General features: G+C 47.8%; 1 protein-coding gene across 1 annotated transcript in view; it reads left to right on the forward strand.

Moving 5' to 3' along the window:
* LOC139159167 (galectin-6-like) overlaps nucleotides 1-17,973 on the forward strand; it is a 28,383-nt gene that overhangs the window by 3,769 nt on the left and 6,641 nt on the right. Inside the window, exons 3-6 of the mRNA XM_070736519.1 lie at nucleotides 2,029-2,227; nucleotides 3,167-3,298; nucleotides 4,988-5,076; nucleotides 16,801-16,999. Coding sequence (XP_070592620.1) covers nucleotides 2,029-2,227; nucleotides 3,167-3,298; nucleotides 4,988-5,076; nucleotides 16,801-16,999 — 619 coding nt within the window. The remainder of the gene's footprint in view (nucleotides 1-2,028; nucleotides 2,228-3,166; nucleotides 3,299-4,987; nucleotides 5,077-16,800; nucleotides 17,000-17,973) is intronic.

Raw genomic sequence — 17,973 nt, forward strand, 5'->3', positions numbered from 1 at the left:
ATACCGAACAAAATTTTCGGCAAAAATTTGCTTCGGTATCTGAACAAAATTTGGATACCGAACAGCCACAGAAAATTTTGTTTGTTATCCAAAATGTTACCGCTTGCTTAACAGCCTCCCAGTCTCTATAGTCTAACCTCTCCAAGCTGCAGGAAGGGTGGGGGCGGCTGTAATACCGGCAGCTTCGGGGGGCTCCTTTCCTCAGTGCTTCGTCTTGTGCACCAACTTTCTCCTTCCCGGCGGCAGCGGTGGTGACAGCAGTGGCTTCCCTTCGAGGAGCAGCACTGCCGGGAATGTCACGTGATGAAGGGAAGCCGGTGGAGCCATCTCAGCAGTTGCTGCTGCTCCACTGGCTTCCCTTCATTATGTGACGTTCCTGGCGCTGCTGCTCCTCGAAGGGAAGTCGCTCCCGTCACCACCGCTGCCGCTGGGAAGGAGAAAGTTGGTGCACAAGACGAAGCACTGTGGAAAGGAGCCCCTCGAAGCTGCCGTTATTGCAGCCGCCCCCACCCTTCCTGCAGCTTGGAGAGATTAGACTATAGAGCTCCTCAGACTTTTATCCCATAGAAAATAAAGAAAATAGATTTAATTGGTTCCCAGTGAGTGAACAGGGGCTGGGAACCAATTAAATCCATTTCCATTATTTCCTATGGGATAAATTAATTCGGTACTCAACCAAATCGGTTCTCGACCACACTTCTGGAACGAATTGTGGTCGAGAACTGAGGTACCACTGTAATACTTATGGTATGATATAGAACTCTGTGTTCTGCAGATGAGAAATTTTATAGTATTATATTATGTATATAGAACTGTATGTTCTGAAGGAGAATATTATTGGTTAGCTGATGTATGCATAGAACTCCATATTCTGATATCTGGTTTGTATATGATTGTTTGACTTGCATGTATACATAGTTGACTGTTTACTGAATACTCCATTGTATATATGTAAAATAATATTTATTCTCTTACTTATTAGTCTGTGTTATTGGCTGAACAACCACCACTGCCACATATACTCTGTTTTTCAATTTAGGATTCTAACATTGGTTATAAGCCCAGTGTGAGATACTAACAAATGTCTTTCAATACAATAATAATATTACAAGCCTTACTTTGTCTTGCATAGCAGACATACATCACAGATTATACATACATCAAACAAACGCAGAGCTTACTACATCAGCCACAGTGAATCAGCAAAATGAGCACACAGAGAGAGAGAGAATTGTGCTTTCTGGGCTCCCTCCTATGGCAATTTGCAACACTACCTCTTAAAGCTATAGTACTTCAATACGTACAAACATTCATTGTTAGCTTGTTTATATATTTCAAACCCAACTGTTTTGTACTGATTACAGTGGTACCTCTTCTTACAAACTTAATTTGTTCCGTAACTAGGTTCATTAGTAGAAACGTTTGTAAGAAGCTATTTTCCCCATAGGAATCAATGTAAAAACAAATAATGCATGCAATCCCATCCCAAAAGTTACCATTTTTGCCTTGCACTGCTGGGAATCTCCACCTCTGGACTTCTGTTGCCAGCCGAAGGGCCTGTTCTAGCATTGCTGGGATTCCCTTGAGCCTCCCCTCGCTGGGAAACCCCACCTCTGGACTTCTGTTGCCAGCTGAAGTGCCCGTTCTTGCATTGCTGGGATTTCCCTGAGCCTCTCCTCACTGGAAAACAACACCTCTGGACTTCCATTGCCAGCCGAAACGCCCGTTCTTTCATTGTTAGCTTGTTTATATATTTCAAACCAACTGTTTTGTACTGAGTACTAACAAATTATTTGATTCAAATTGTCTGTCAAGATTAATTCTTTGGGGAGCTCTACTTCTTGCTTCTTGAAACTCCAACTTATTCACGAGGGCTAGGAACTTGATTCTTCTGTTAAAATAACGAAGTGCATCCTATGTATTATAGCTTCAGGGCAGAAGAAAAGGAGGAGGCAGAACTCTACTCTGAGAGTCCTGCGCCAACCAATTAAAATTTCTGTTGCATTTCTCTCTCTCTGTCTCTTCCAGATTTGAGGTGAACTTGGCCTCTGACCAGCATGATAGGGCCAACATTGCCCTCCATTTCCAGATTTACTTAAATTGGCAGAAAATTGCACTCAACACATTTCAGGGTGGCAGCTGGGGACGTGAACAGTCTCACAAGATTACCTTCCAAAAGGGTGATGATTTTGAGTTCATCTTTATTGTCAAAGAAACCAAATACCAGGTTGGTATATGTGACAGAGGCAGGGGGTGGGCTTAACATTTTTTAGCAAGTTCTCTGCCTGGTTGCTGGGTGGGCATGGCTACAGTGAGGATGGACTAGTCAGCCTCCTGCACCATAGTGTGGGGGAGGCTTTTTGCCCTCTCTGGGCTCTGGAGGCTTTCCTTGAGCCTCCAGGAGGACAAAAACAGCCTCCCCGGGCTCTCTGGAGGCCCTCTGGAGGCCCGAAATGGGCCCATTTCCATCCTTCCTAAATTTCCAGTAGGCCCATTTTTCACTCTCCCTACCTCTCCCTGTGCATCCTGCACTTACCTGGCATCCAAAACCGGCCATGTGGAGACTTGGGAGGGGCAAGGTGGGGTGGGTGGGGTGGGGCCAGCTAGGAGTGGAATTTGGAGGTTCTCTGAACATCACAGAATCTTAGCTAGACTTTCTCCCTAACCCATGCAAACCCCCAGAATCCCATCCCTGGACACAGGCTGCTTTGGGACTGCAGGTGTTTGCTAAGAATGAACCATTAATACTGACTTTCCCAACCTCCTATCTTACATATACTATTTAAGTGATGTGCAAGTTGTTCTCATTTAGCAACAATTGGGAGTAACAATTCAGTTATTAAGTGTTGAGGTCACTGAGGCTTTTCATTGTGACAAGGTTGGCATACATGATAGAGGGTCCTTTGGGTTTGCAGGAGCATCTTCTTCCAACCTGGAATGAAGCATGAATGTATTTAATGCCAGCTTTCCTGACTTCTTCTCTTCAAGATAATATTTAAATGACATTCATGTAATTCTTCTTTAGCGACCACTGGGACCAGCAATTTGATCACTAAGTGATGAGCCCACTAAGTATTTTCCTGGCAGAAATAAACTCTTTTTTCCCTGCAAACAAAATGTATGATCTCAACTGAGACTTGGTCTCTTTGGGTTTTCCCTCTGGCAGATCCTGGTGAACAAGAAGCCCTTCTGCACCTACAACCATATAATTCCACCAGAAAATGTGAAGGTCATCCATGTGAAGGGAGACCTGGAGCTGAAGTTTCTGAATGTGACAGAAACAACAACACAGAACATGGTAAGTGATCAGTAGCAACAAGTCAGCACATCCTGATCCTTGTCTGTCTTTGGGATTCGATTCTGTCTATCTTTGAATGTCCTTGCTATTCCCCCCAGCTTGGTGTCATCTGCAAATTTCATAAGTTCCCCATCTATTGGCTCATCCAGATCATTTATGAATACCTGATAAGATGCTGGCATTTAGCCAGTTTTGTTTAATCAATTGATCAATTGATAGAACTAAATTAGAATGTCTCCATGGCTGCACTTCTGTTGCTTCCTCCACACCTTCCTTCCCCTGCTATATTGGGGGATTAATCGTTATTAGAGTCCAAGGGTTCAAACTTGGGTCATAGATAGTTAGAGTCTGCAGCACATCTGACAAGCATGCAAGTAAATGAAATTCAACAGGATTCAATTATATATAAGAAATCTATTTCTTTTTCTTTCTTTTTTGTATTTTGTAAATGTGTAAATATATATATGTCTTTGATTATGTTGATTATGGGTCCACAGAGTCTGATGAAACCCTTCAGGTATAGATTCATCAGGCAGAGCAAAGAATGGGGTCATGAGTTTGATTGCTTGCATTTTTTTCAAGGAAATATTTGTGTATCTGGCAATGAAATTCAGGGGCATGGATATACCTGACATTCTGCTAAGCATATTCAGGTCATGCTGATTAAATCTTGGTGTGATCCTTTTACCCTCTACATCCTAGTGGTCGCTTAAGAACTGCAAGAAAAAAACAATTACTGCCTATCTGCCTTCCTTTGAAGACTTGTATACTGCACGAGTCAAATTGAGGACCCTGAAAGTATTTTTTGATTGCTCACATTCTGGATGTAAATTGTTTCAACTCTTACCCTAAAAATGACACTATACTGCACTGTACACCAAGATGACTAAATACAAGAACAGTTTTTTCCCATGAACGCCATCACTCTGCTAAACAAATAATTCCCTCCCCATATCAAACTATTTACTAAGGCTGCATTACTGTTACTCTTAGTCTTCTCAATGTTCCTATCACCCATTTTCTCTCACTTATTACTGCATGACTGTAAATTGTTGCATGTATCCTTATGATTTATATTAATATTGATTGTTTCCTGATTGCTTATTTGTACCCTATAACAATCATTATTGTTATACCTCATGCACCAAAGACAAATTCCTTGTGTGTCCAATCACACTTGGCCAATAAGGAATTCTATTCTATTCTGTTCTGTCCTGTCCTATCCTGTAGGTATGTGTTAGAAATTAGAAGGTTGCAAAATGTTTGCATCTACTGGGGCCATCCCACCCACAGATGAAACACAGTTATTTTATAAAAGCTCCAGAATTTCAGAGGAAAAGGCAAACATTCACTTGGTCCCACCAGCCTGACCAAGTTGGCAATTGAATGTTTCTTCTTTCTTCAGAAAAAAGTTCCTCCAGTGCAGTGAGAGATGGGGCATCCAGCCAGTGTGCTCAATCCACTGATCAACTGATAGAGCTAAAGCAGAACCACTCCAAGGCTGTGCTTCTGGTGCTTCCTCCATGCGGATTAATTGTTATCCGAGGCCCCTTCAGGAGGTCTTTGTTTGACTTGGAAGCCACATGACAAAGTTGATACATGGCACAGGTTTTGATTGGCTAGATGAAAAGGCTCAGTTGTGTTTTGCTATAAGGTCATTGGTTTGTTTCCTCATTTCCTGTCTTCCAGGCAATCCCTTATCTTCAATCTGTCTCTGGTGGACTCCAACTTGGGATGTCTGTCTATATGCAAGGCACAGTACCCAAACATTCCAAAAGGTAACATTCTTTTGGAGGCTCACATGGAAAGGCTAAATCTATCTGTCTCAAAATAATAGAGATTATTATGTTCTAAGTGTAAATTCTATTCTATCCTATCCTATAAAGAATTCTATCCTAGATTATGTTAAGGGGTGCAGAGTGACCCATGAGTTATCAAGGATGCACATGCACAATGGAAACGTGGAATTGCAGCAGATATCCAGGAGATATGTGTAATGATTCAGTCATATAAACCAGATACATTAAAGTGTATAAAATAGTATTTACTTTAGAAATAACGTAGTCAAGTTAAACTGTCCAGTCATACACATTCAAATCCATCAATAATGTCAGTACTACGTACCTGACCGGTTGGGTTTGTCAATAAGTTGTTGTTGTTGTTGTTGTTGTTGCTGCTATTATTATTATTATTATTATTATTATTATTATTATTATTATTATTATTATTAATTAGATTTGTATGCCGCCCCTCTCCGAAGATTCGGAGCGGCTCACAGCAAAATCAACTAACCATCAATATATGTTTGGAGGAATTAGCATAATGTTGCTGGTAGTGCTGCAATTAGCTATAAAAGGGAGTCAGATATGTTTCTCTCTGTTATTCTTGCTAATGCTTGCTATTTGCTCTTGCTAATATACTAACTCCCTGATCTCACTCTCTGCTAGTTTTGTCTATGCGACTATACTATATACTTGCTGTGTGCTAAGGGTTGGTCTATGTATTATGTATATAGGTATTACTTATGGTATGATATAGAACTGTGTGTTCTGCAGAGGAGAAATTTTATAGCAATATATTATGTATATAGAACTGTGTGTTATGAAGAAGAATATTATTGGTTAGCTGCTGTATGTATAGAACTATATATTGCCCCCTGGAAGCGGAGTAAAGATGCTGAGACGTATTGTGGATTAAATAAGGGTCATTTTATTAAATTAACATAAATTTAAATAAATTTGAATACGTAAATTTAAATATTTAAATTCAAACATGAACTAAGGACCTGCAGAGGCCAAAACTAATGGGGTGGAAATTCCTACCAGAAAATTCCTTGGCAACATTGGGCAAAAACTCCTTGCTGAACCAGGTGAAGGTAGCCACCTTCACTTGGATCCAAACCATGCCCCTTCATCGTGTGGGAGGAGTTCACCCTCCAATCCCTGTGGGAAATTGGATCCGGTGATTCCCATCCTCTCTCTAATCCCCGATGTTGTTCCAATCTCTAGTTCCTGGAGAGAGGCGGTCCATCACCCTTTAAAGGATGCCCAAAGGAGCATGCGCAGTCGCTTCTAATTGCCCATTTCAGCCCCTAACCTGCCATGGAGGGGGGGTCAGATCTCAATCTTGGCCCCCTCGACCCCAACCCAGCCTCATAAACCAATTCCTGGAGGCACCTCTGCAGGTCCGACAGGAAAATGTCGTTCCCCTCATCTGAGAGGTGAACACCTTCGGCCCAGTAGAGCCAGGGCTTTCCAAATTTAATCAGGTGATGTTTCACTACGCACCCCCTCAACTCCCTAGCAACCTTCCCAATGGCCTGGTTGACCCTTAACCTGGCCTTATTAACAGCTTTGGGGGATACAGCATTCCGCCAGACCAGTCTGGGGAGAATCTCAGACCACACGATACGTGTGTCTGGAAACGCAGCAGCGATGGCCCGAAGGTCATTGCGGGCTTGGATGCTCACCGCCAAGCCACTCAAAACACCGAGGTCATTGCCCCTGAGGTGGATCACCAGCAACTCAGGGGCTCTCTCGGACCGGCACTGGCTAAAAACAAAGGGGAGGAGCCCCTCCCAACGCAGACCCCTGCAGCCCATCCAAACAACATCCGTCTTCAAGCCCAGGGACAGCTGCGATCTGATGGGAGACTTCGCAGCGAAACATCTGGCCCCAAAAATGAAACTGTGGCCACAGAGCCAAACAACGGGCCAGGAACCAGAAACGGCTGAAAAACAAACACACAATAAAACCAGCTGATAATGGGGACCCTATTGAGGGGGCCTTACGTAAGAATGGAAGGCTGTGGACCTCCAGCGGCCGATAGCCATGATGTGGCAGTCCGCAAAACCAGCAGTTGCAGCCGCAGTGGTGGAGCCTATACGAAAGAAATGTGTGCCAAACCTGGAAGGGTCTGCACCTACTTGCTCTAGGGCCCATGATGTGACTGCCCAGAATTGATACTTGGTCAAAGAGACCCCATTACTGTGGCAAAAGAAATATCCCGGGCCTTCACTGCGAGATGCGTGGAAGGCGGCCAGTGCTACCACCGGGCACACTGCCTTGTTTGTCATTGGCGCTAATGCGATCTTCGTGCCGCGACCATGCTGGTCCGTTTTGGACTGGCGCAGGCGGATGGAAACCCCTGTTCCCTGAAGATGCACATCGCTCCATTGGAGCGCGTGCAAGCTAGCATCCCTAATAGAGGTGGCCAAAACCTCGCTTACCCTGAATGCCCCAAAGAAAAGTGTTGTAGCTGTCGCATGGAAAAGGCTGGCTTCGTATTGCCAAGTACACAGCCTAACCCACGTTTGGCTTAAGGCCGACAGCTGCGATATGGACAATGGTTGCTGGGCGTCAGCCGCTGGCCGTGAGCATTCCCAGGACCATCCCTCTAACATCCTTCTAACGTGGAAATCTCTACAAGTGTCAAGAAACCCTTGAGCCTTGGCGATGAACGCCAGGCCCGCTAGCTTACCCTTGATGGTTTTAACATTTAAACCACGTTGGTGTAACAGCACACAGTGCTCCAACAACTGATCAATTGGTATGGGCCAAACCTGCCTGTAGCCCTTGCTAGCCCTAAAGTCCCAAAACTCCTTACCTGCCCTGTGATAAGTAGCCCGGGTGCTCGGAGCTACTGACAGCTCAATGGCCCGATCTGCCTCCTGTCTCCATGGTTTTGCAGCCCTGCTAGGCTCCACAAATGCCGTAGCATCTTGTCTGGTGTGCTCTGTACCATGGACGCCAACGCCCGGAACCTGGCCAGGTGTCCATGGGATAAAGCATCAGCTGCACCATTCTCTAATCCAGGAACATGGCGCCCTGTGAATAATGCGTTTAGAGCCAGAGCTCTACTGAACCAGGCGCATTACCCTTTCGTTTTTGGATGACAAAGAATTTACCACGTGGACAACCGCCAAGTTGTCACACCAGAAATGGACCGTCCGGTTGGCGAGCTGTTCTCCCCAAAATTCCATTGCTATCACTAGGGGAAAGAATTCCAAAAAGGTGAGATCTAGTATCACCCCGAAGCCAAGGGCACCCGAGGCGTTGGAGTGCAATTGCAAGTCTGCTTGGAGAAGCAACTCTTGCCGCCAGAAGGAAACCCCGTTAAAGTGGGCCAGGAATGTCTGCCAAACTTGCAAGTCTTCCCTGGCCCTTGCGTTGAGCCACACACGATGAAGGGGTGAGCTCAATCCCTGCATGGAAGAATACAGTCTGTGTAAAAATGCCGTACCGGGAGCAATTACCCGGCACGCGAAATTAAGCAGCCCTGTGAGCTGCTGGAGTTGTTTGAGGGTTACTTTCTTAAGGCCAGACACCTCCTCCAGCTTGAGCCGTATCTTCACCAGTTTCTCTTCTGGCAGTCTGCAAGACTGGGTGAAAGAGTCTAACTCTATGCCTAAGAAGGAAATCCTGGAGGATGGCCCTTCCATTTTCTCTGGCGCTAGGGGCACCCCCAGGTAAGAACACAGCCCTTCAAATGATGTCATTAAGGCTTGGCATTAGGGCGTGCCTGCCGGGCCTGCCACCAGGAAGTCATCCAAATAGTGGATGACTGACCTGGATCCCATTCGCCTCCTGAGCGCCCACTCGAGGAATGTGCTGAAACTCTCGAAGAGAGTGCATGAAATCAAACATCCCATAGGGAGAGTCCGGTCCAGGTAGAAACTTCCTTCAAAGCAGAAACCCAGGAGGTCAAAATCATTGGGATGAATGGGCAAGAGCCAAAATGCTGACTTAATGTCACTCTTGCCCATTAGCGCCCCAACCCCGCAAGCCCGAACCATAGCTACCTCCGCGTCAAATGACGCGTATTGCACTGAACAAAGGTCTTCCAGGATAAAGTTATTCACTGACTCCCCTCGGGGGAAAGAAAGGTGGTGAATAAGGCGATATTCACCTTGTGCTTTCTTGGGCACTACTCCCAGGGGGGATACCCTCAAGTTAGGTACTAGGGGGGAAGGAAAGGGGCCTAGGACCCTTCCTTCGTCAACCTCCTTCTTAATCTTAGCCCTAACTAGGTCCTCATTCCCCCTTACTGACCTAAGGTTTTGTGAAAGAAAAGCCCTACATGGACCCTGGTAAGGAATCCTAAAACCTTCGCAAAAACCCTGAAGGATAGTGGCTGCATGCTTGGGTGGGCGATATCCTTGCAGGAGTCCGGCCAAGCGATCAAGCTTGACCAGACTGGGGCCCTTTAGTCGCAGGAACGGCCTGTTTGTTCCTGTCCCTGTTGTTGGCGCTAAACTCAAAACAAATTTGGGTGGGTCGAACACCCTGCCCCGCAACAGTGCGGGGGGCAGCCGGCTCCTCCTCCTCCATCAAATGACCGCTATCGATCCTTTGTCCAGTCCCACTCTTTCGAGTTGCCTGAAACCAGAGGTTGGGCACCTCCCGGTCCCAAGGCAGGGTATTATCATAAGCCACCCTCATCCTGAATGCTTCGTCATATTTCTGCCAGGCATCCCTCTTAACCTCAAAATACACCATAGAGATGAGGTCGATGTATTTGAGCAATGCCGTGGCCATGCCTGGTTCTTTTTGAATGATTATGGTGGCATAGGTCAAGAAGGCATAAAGCCAGGACCTAAAACACTTTGGCACCTTGACCTTTTTGGCCCGGTCAGTTTGGGCCTCCTCGTCCCTCTCCTTCTTAGGGACCTCTCTATTCAATAGAGTATACAGGTCGATATATTCCCCTCACCATATCTTCTCCCTAATGGAGGGGTGCTAATGGTATCCCAAGGGAGTGGATGGGAGGCCAACAGGGACTGCCCCCATGGCAGCCGCCATTGGATCAGTCGAGGTGGCCACGCTGGTATGAGCCGTCCCCACCGCAGTGAAAGCAGCCGCAAGAGGGGCCATTCCCTGTACAGCTACTGACCCACCCGCCACTGCGGGAGCTGCCTGGGTCCCCACACTGCCTGTTGTGCTATGCGATGGTACAGCTGGCCCCAAAGATCCGGGTAGCGGTTGAAGCCACTGTATAGGGGGACCAATACCCCGGCTCCCCCCTGCTGTGGTCACTGTGATCACCTGTGATGCCCCGGCTGGGACCAAAGCCGGTTGGACGGTAGCACCCCAAACTTGGGAGCACACCGCTGGAGTGCTGGACCCCAAAGAGGGGCCCAGACCGGTTGGCCCCACCGGGGGTGTTAGGGTGGCTAACCCCTGTAAACCTGGTGTGGGTGCATTGGTAACGGACTCACCCCTGCCATCCAATGAGGCCCCAAAGGCCACGGCAGCCGAACTGGAATCCTGCGTTGCTGGGCCACTCTGGCCCAGAGCCGTGTCTTGCGTTTCTTTGGGGCCCGGAGGAGCTCCCAATGCAGCCGAAGGTCTTGATCCACTGTGTGCCCTGAAGGCGGCTTCCCAGCGCGCATCCATGTGATCTAAATGATCCAACAAAGCGGAAAAAGACTGGGCAGATATTTATTTTTATTTATTTATTACTTAGATTTGTATGCCGCCCCTCTCCAAAGTCTCGGGGCGGCTCACAACACGTGGAAACAAAACAAACAGATTTAAAAGACCCCATATACTAACAGACATACACACAAGCATCCCATATATAAATTAAACATGCCCAGGGGAAGATGTTTCAGTTCCCCCATGCCTGACGGCAAAGGTGGGTTTTAAGGAGTTTACGGAAGGCAGGGAGAGCAGGGGCAGTTCTAATCTCCGGGGGGAGTTGGTTCCAGAGGGCCGGTGCCACCACAGAGAAAGCTCTTCCCCTGGGGCCCACCAACCGACATTGTTTAGTTGACGGGACCCGGAGAAGGCCCACTCTGTGGGACCTAATCGGTCGTTGGGATTCGTGCGGCAGAAGGCGGTCTCGGAGATATTCTGGTCCAATGCCATGAAGGGCTTTAAAGGTCATAACCAACACTTTGAATTGTGACCGGAAACTGATCGGCAGCCAATGCAGACTGCGGAGTGATGGTGAAACATGGGCATACCTAGGTAGGCCCATGACTGCTCTCGCAGCTGCATTCTGCACGATCTGAAGTTTCCGAACACTTTTCAAAGGTAGCCCCATGTAGAGAGCATTACAGTAGTCGAACCTCGAGGTGATGAGGGCATGAGTGACTGTGAGCAATGAGTCCCGGTCCAGATAGGGCTGCAACTGGTGCACCAGGCGAACGTGGGCAAACGCCCCCCTCGCCACAGCTGAGAGATGTTTTTCTAATGTGAGCTGTGGATCGAGGAGGACGCCCAAGTTGCGGACCCTCTCTGAGGGGGTCAATAATTCCCCCCCAGAGTAATGGACGGACAGATGGGATTGTCCTTGGGAGGCAAAACCCACAGCCACTCCGTATTATCCGGGTTGAGCTTGAGTCTGTTGACACCCATCCAGGCCCCAACAGCCTCCAGGCACCGGCACATCACTTCCACCACTTAGTTGACTGGGCATGGGGTGGAGATGTAAAGCTGGGTATCATCCGCATATTGATGATACCTCACCCCATGTCCTTGGATGATCTCGCCCAGCGGTTTCATGTAGATGTTGAATAGCAGGGGGGAGAGGACCGACCCCTGAGGCACCCCACAAGGGAGAAACCTAGGAGTCGACCTCTGACCCCCCACTAAAACCGACTGCGACCGGCCAGAGAGGAAGGAGGAGAACCACTGAAGAACAGTGCCTCCCACCCCCAACCCCTCCAGCCGGCGCAGAAGGATACCATGGTCCATGGTATCGAAAGCCGCTGAGAGGTCAAGGAGCACCAGGACAGAGGATAAACCCCTGTCCCGGGCCCGCCAGAGATCATCCATCAACGCGACCAAAGCGGTTTCTGTGCTGTAACCGGGCCTGAAACCCGACTGTTGGGGACCTAGATAATCGGCTTCTTCCAAGGACCGCTAGAGCTGGAGCGCCACCACCTTCTCGACAACCTTCCCCATAAAGGGAAGGTTGGAGACTGGACGATAGTTGTTAAGCACAGCTGGGTCCAGGGAGGGCTTCTTGAGGAGGGGGCGCACGAGCGCTTCTTTATAGAGTGATGGAAAAACTCCCCTCCCCAAGGAAGCGTTGGTAATCTCCTGGGCCCAGCTCCGCGTCACCTCCCGACTGGCCGAAACCAGCCAGGAGGGACACGGATCCAGTAAACAGGTGGCGGAACTCACAGCTCCAATGGCCTTGTCCACTTCATCAGGTGTCACCAGATCAAACTCTTCCCAGACAGGTGGACAAGTACGTGCCCCAGTCACCTCGACTGACTCGTTGTCAGTCGACTCTGTTTTACAATTGGAGTCGAGGTCGGCCCGGATCCGAGCGACTTTATCAGCTAAAAACGTGTTAAAATCCTCGGCACTACTCTGTAAGGGCTCCCCAACTCCCCCCTGGTTAAGAAGGGAGCGGGTCACCCTAAACAGAGCGGCCGGGCGGGATTCCGCTGATGCAATCAAGGCGGCATGATACGCGCATCTTGCCGCCTTGAGCGCCACTTTGTAAGTCTTAATAAAAGCTCTTACAAGTGTTCGGTCGGATTCAGACCTACTCTTCCTCCATCGCTTCTCTAGACGTCTCTTTTGGCGTTTCAACTCCCGGAGCTCCTCGTTGAACCATGGAGCTCTATGGGGTCTAATGCCACGGAGAGGTCGCAAAGGCGCAATCCGGTCAAGAGCCCCTGTCGCAGCCCTGTTCCAGGCCTCCGCGAGAGACTCCGCCGAACTGTGGATAAGTGCCTCTGGAATAACCCCAAGCGCCGTTTGAAAGCCCTCTGGGTCCATCAGGCGTCTGGGGCGGAACATCTTCATTGGTTCCGCCTCCCTGCAGGGGAGGATTGGAGCCAGGAAGTCAAGCCGTAGTATAAAATGGTCTGACCATGACAAAGGCAATACTTCTAAGCCCCTTAGTCTCAGACCATTACTCAATTGCTCGGAAAGGAATACCATGTCAGGTGCGTGCCCTCCCTCGTGAGTTGGACCCTGTACTACTTGAGTCAGGTCCATGGCTGTCATGGTGGCCATGAACTCCTGTGCCAACCCAGAGGTTTCGCCGAGTGACGGCAGGTTGAAGTCCCCCAGGACGATGAGTCCGGGGAACTCCACCGCCAACCCGGCTACCTCCTCGAGTAGCACAGGCAGGGCTTTTGACACGCAGCTGGGAGGCAGGTACGTGAGAAATAAGCCCACCTGAACCCCTAAGTCCAACTTCATCAAGAGAGACTCGCAACCCGCAATTTCCGGTGCAATGAGTCTACGCAGGCAAAGGCTCTCCCTGGCTACAATAGCCACTCCTCCCCCCCTTCCCTGGGGTCGAGGTTGATGCCATATCTGAAACCCGGCTGGGCAAATTTCAGAGAGAGGAACACCTCCTCCGGGCCCAGCCAGGTTTCAGTAATACATGCCAGGTCGGCCTCCTCATCCAGGATCAAATTCCAGATGAGGAGAGCTTTATTTACTACCGACCTGGCATTCAGCAGCAGCAACCTGAGCCCAGGGCCAGAGTTACACTCACCACCAGTACCCAAGATTGGGCTCACAGAGCCAGAACAAGGGACCGTTATTAAGCAATGGTCCCTCGTTCCCCTGGAACGGCTAACTCTGTGGCCCCCGCCATATCTGCCTCTCCCCAGCAACACAGGGATATTTCGACTCTCTGCCCCCCCAGAGATTGGCGCCCCCTCCTCCACTGTCTCCCGAGCATCAGGTGGGCCAGACCTATCATTCACTCTGCTATCAATAAACTCATCCATACCACCCCCACCCCACCCCCACACATCCACTCATACCAGTCATTCCATTCATAGCCACAAGCAAATTTATCCCAGTCATCCATTACTTAGAGCCCCAATTACTTTAAAAAATCAATTAAATTAATAATAGTATAAAATGGCAATTAATAACAATTTAAAAACACTAAAACCGTTAAAAATATAACTATATACAATATATACTAAAATTATAAGTCAATATAAATATAAAAATTAATTTCGTTGATGGTATAAAACAGATCTTATATTCTTCAATCATCAATAATCAGTCAGTCCAGGCATGATGTTCTTCTGGTCTTCGAAGGTCTTAGGTCTTAGTCTAATTTAAAAAGGCTTGATCTTAATTTCCTCTCTTTCTAGGAGTCTTTTTAAATCAGTCCACAGGGGGGCAGTGTTCTTCAATTCATCCACAGTCCACAGGGGGGATAGTCTTTCAGCAATAATATACATAGATCACAAAAATTAAGGTTAAGGTTAAGAGGGGAAGGAGGGGAGGGGGGGAAGGGAGTAGATAGAATGGTCCTTAGTTTTTTGACTTCCCTTGGCCCCCAGTAACTCTCACCTACTGGTGCCAACGGGAGGGGGCTAACTTAATTTCCCCTGAACGTCCTCGTTCGTCTGTTGGTGTTACAGCTGACTTCCGACACTGGACTCCATTTTTTCTCCGCTGCCTCTCTCTCTCCCTCGTGTTGTTTCTGCCATTCCCAATCATCACCATCTCGGCACCGGACCTCTCACCTCCGGAGTCGAGCTGGGGATCCATCTCAGTAGGGGATTCGACTCCCTTTGCTCTCCACAATTCCTCTTATCACCTCTCCGCCGGCGCCGCGAGCCTCCGACCTCTGTCCGGTCTTGCCGCCATTCTCCGCACTGGCCAGATGTTCAGATATGCCTGAATCAGGGCTTGTAGCGGCCCGGTTGTCTGGAGAGGGCTGCACCCGGGGGGTAGGAGCTATCTTCCTCGCCTCCCTAGCCTGCATTGAAGGAGCCCTTGCCCTTCGAGGGCGAGAACCCAGGGGACCCTGGGTCGAGGCTTGTCTCTTGGGGGTCATGCCTGTGCAGGTCCCGAAAACAGAAAAATTCCCAAAATTGGTATGAAAATTGATGCTAGTAGGCCCAAACACAGGCCCAAATCACCCCAGTCACCCGGATGGGAGGTCCTGGGTTCCCAAAACAGGGGAAAAAGACCGATTAAACTAGTGAAAATATCTAAATGATTAAAACCCAAATAAAGAAAAACCCCAATAACCCAGGGGCCTCTGCTCTCTAGTCCCTATACTGCCAAGGCCTTAATCCCTTTGAGGGGATGGCCTGATGAGGCAAACCGCCCTTGCTACCCCTCTTAAAGAACCCCCTCCCCAAAAGGAGGGGGTGACAATAAAAATGGGGGGGTATTAAGGCCCCTCGCCCTCGGTGTTCGACCCTACCCGCCCACCCAGACCCGGCCTTAAAATGGGGGGGGCATCATGTGGGGGGGTGTCGCGGGGGGGCCCTCAAAGCTCCCACCCCTCACAATGGGGAGAGAGGTCTACTCCCAAAAAACCCTTAACTGTAAAAATGGAAGAATCAGAGGCCAAAGGCCTCTGATTCAGCAAAAATTGTATTAAAACCGAGCAAGGCCTCATTAGGCCTCGCCACATGCTGGGAAAAAATTCCCACCCCTTACAATGGGGAGTAGGCAAGCCTACTCTCCAAAGTCCCCCCAAAATAGTAACAAAATTGAATCAGAGGCCAACAGGCCTCTGATTCAGCAAAAACCAGACCTGAGCGAGGTCTCAATAGGCCTCACCACGTGGTGATCCGAGGAGCGAACAGCAGCAGTCTGTTCGCTTCCAAGCCAAGGAGTACGAGGGGGAGGTCCTCTTCGGATCGCCCTTAAATAGGGCGATCTCGGACCTCCCTCATACCAGCAGGCAGTGCGCTTTCCCTGGCGTGCTACCAGAAGCCGAACTTCTGGGTTCCAAAGGAACCCGGAAGTTCGGAGCTCAAAAGAGCTGCGTCAGCGTCCCCACTGCTCCGTAGGCAATTTCGGCCGGCGGTTTAAGCCGTCAGTCGTGCATTTCTGATATCTGGTTTGTATATGATTGTTTGACTTGTATATGTACGTATTTGACTATTTACTGAATACTCCATTGTATATATTTAAAATAATTATTCTCCTACTTATTAGTCTTATATACTCTGTTTTTCAATTTAGGATTCAATTTAGTATTGTAACATTGGTTATAAGCCCAGTGTGAGATACTAACAAATATCTTTCAATACAATAATAATATTACAAGCCTTATTTTGTCTTACATATCAGACATACATCACAGATTACACATAACATCAAACACAGAGCTTACTACATCAATCACAGTGAATCAGCAAAATGAGCAGAGAGAGAGAGAGAATTATGCTTTCTGGCTCCCTCCTTTGGCAATTTGCAACACTACTTCTTAAAGCTATAGTACTTCAATACATACAAACTTTCATTGTTAGCTTTTTTATATATTTCAAACCAACTGTTTTGTACTGAGTACTAACAAATTATTTGATTCAAATTGTCTGTCAAGATTAAAGCCCTTGTTAATTCTTTGGAGAGTTCTACTTCCTTCTTCTTGAAACTCCAACTAATTCACGCGGGCTAGGAACTTGATTCTTCTGTTAAACCAACAAAGAGCATCCTATGTATTCTAGCTTCAGGGCAGAAGAAAAGGAGGAGGCAGAACTCTGAGAGTACTGTGCGAACCAATTAAAGTTTCTGTTGCTTTTTTTCTCTCTCTATCTTTTCCAGATTTGAGGTGAATTTTGCCTGTGGCCAGGATAATGGGGCCAACATTGCCTTCCATTTCAAGATTTACTTTAATTGGGAGAAAATGGTGCTCAACACATTTCAGGCTGGCAAGTGGGGACATGAAGAGCATCATGAGATTCCCTTCCAAAAGGGTGATGAGTTTGAGGTCATCTTTATTGTCAAAGAAACCAAATACGAGGTTGGTATATGTGACAGAGGCAGGGATGGGCTTAACATTTTTAGCAAGGGGTTCTCTGCCTGGTTTCTGGGTAGGCATGGCTATGGTGAGGATGGCCTGGTCAGCCTCCTGCACCACAGTGCAGGGGACACTTTTTGCCCTCTCTGGGCTCTGGAGGCTTTCCTTGAGCCTCCAGGAGGACAAAAACAGCCTCCCCAGGCTCTCTGAAGACCAGAAACGGGTCCATTTATGGTCTTCCCAAATTTCCGGTAGGCCCATTTTTCACCCTCCCTAACCCCTTCCTGTGCATCCTGCACTTACCTGGCATCCAAAACTGGCCACATGGAGACTTCTGGGAGGGGCAGGGTGGGGTTGGTGGGGTGGGGCCAGCTAGGAGTGGAATTTGAATGTTCTCCGAAATGCACAGAAACTTAGCTAGAAATTCTCCCTTACCTCTGCAAACCCCCAGCAGCCCACCCCTGGACAGAGGCTCCTTTGGGACTGCAGGTGTTTGCTTAGAATGAACCATTAATACTGACTTTCCCAACTTCATATCTTACATATACTATTTTAAGTGATGTGCAAGTTGTCCTCATTTAACAACAATTGGGACTAACAATTCAGTCATTGTGGTGAGTTCACTAAATGAAATCCTGACTATGTTTATGATTGGACTTCAGCTTTTATTTATTGGGACTTGGACTTATATGCCGCCGAACTCCCAAAGGACTCTTGACTTTTTCTTTGCTTTACAGTCCTGTAAAGCTTTCAATTTTATTTATTTATATGCCGCCCTCCTCTGAGGACACCCAGTGTCAGGATTGGTTGCAAACTAACAAACTAACTAACATAATTGAAATGCAAATCATCAGATGTTTTCATCTCCTTGCTCCTGAAGGGAAAACATTTGGGTCTGTTGCGGTTTGTAAGTGATTAAAGTCCGTTTGAACATTAACCCCAGGGAGGAGATGGATTAAGCCTTGAGTCATTTGTTC

The sequence above is a fragment of the Erythrolamprus reginae genome, chromosome 2 (genome assembly GCF_031021105.1).
Source record: "Erythrolamprus reginae isolate rEryReg1 chromosome 2, rEryReg1.hap1, whole genome shotgun sequence".
Lineage (NCBI taxonomy): Eukaryota > Metazoa > Chordata > Lepidosauria > Squamata > Dipsadidae > Erythrolamprus > Erythrolamprus reginae.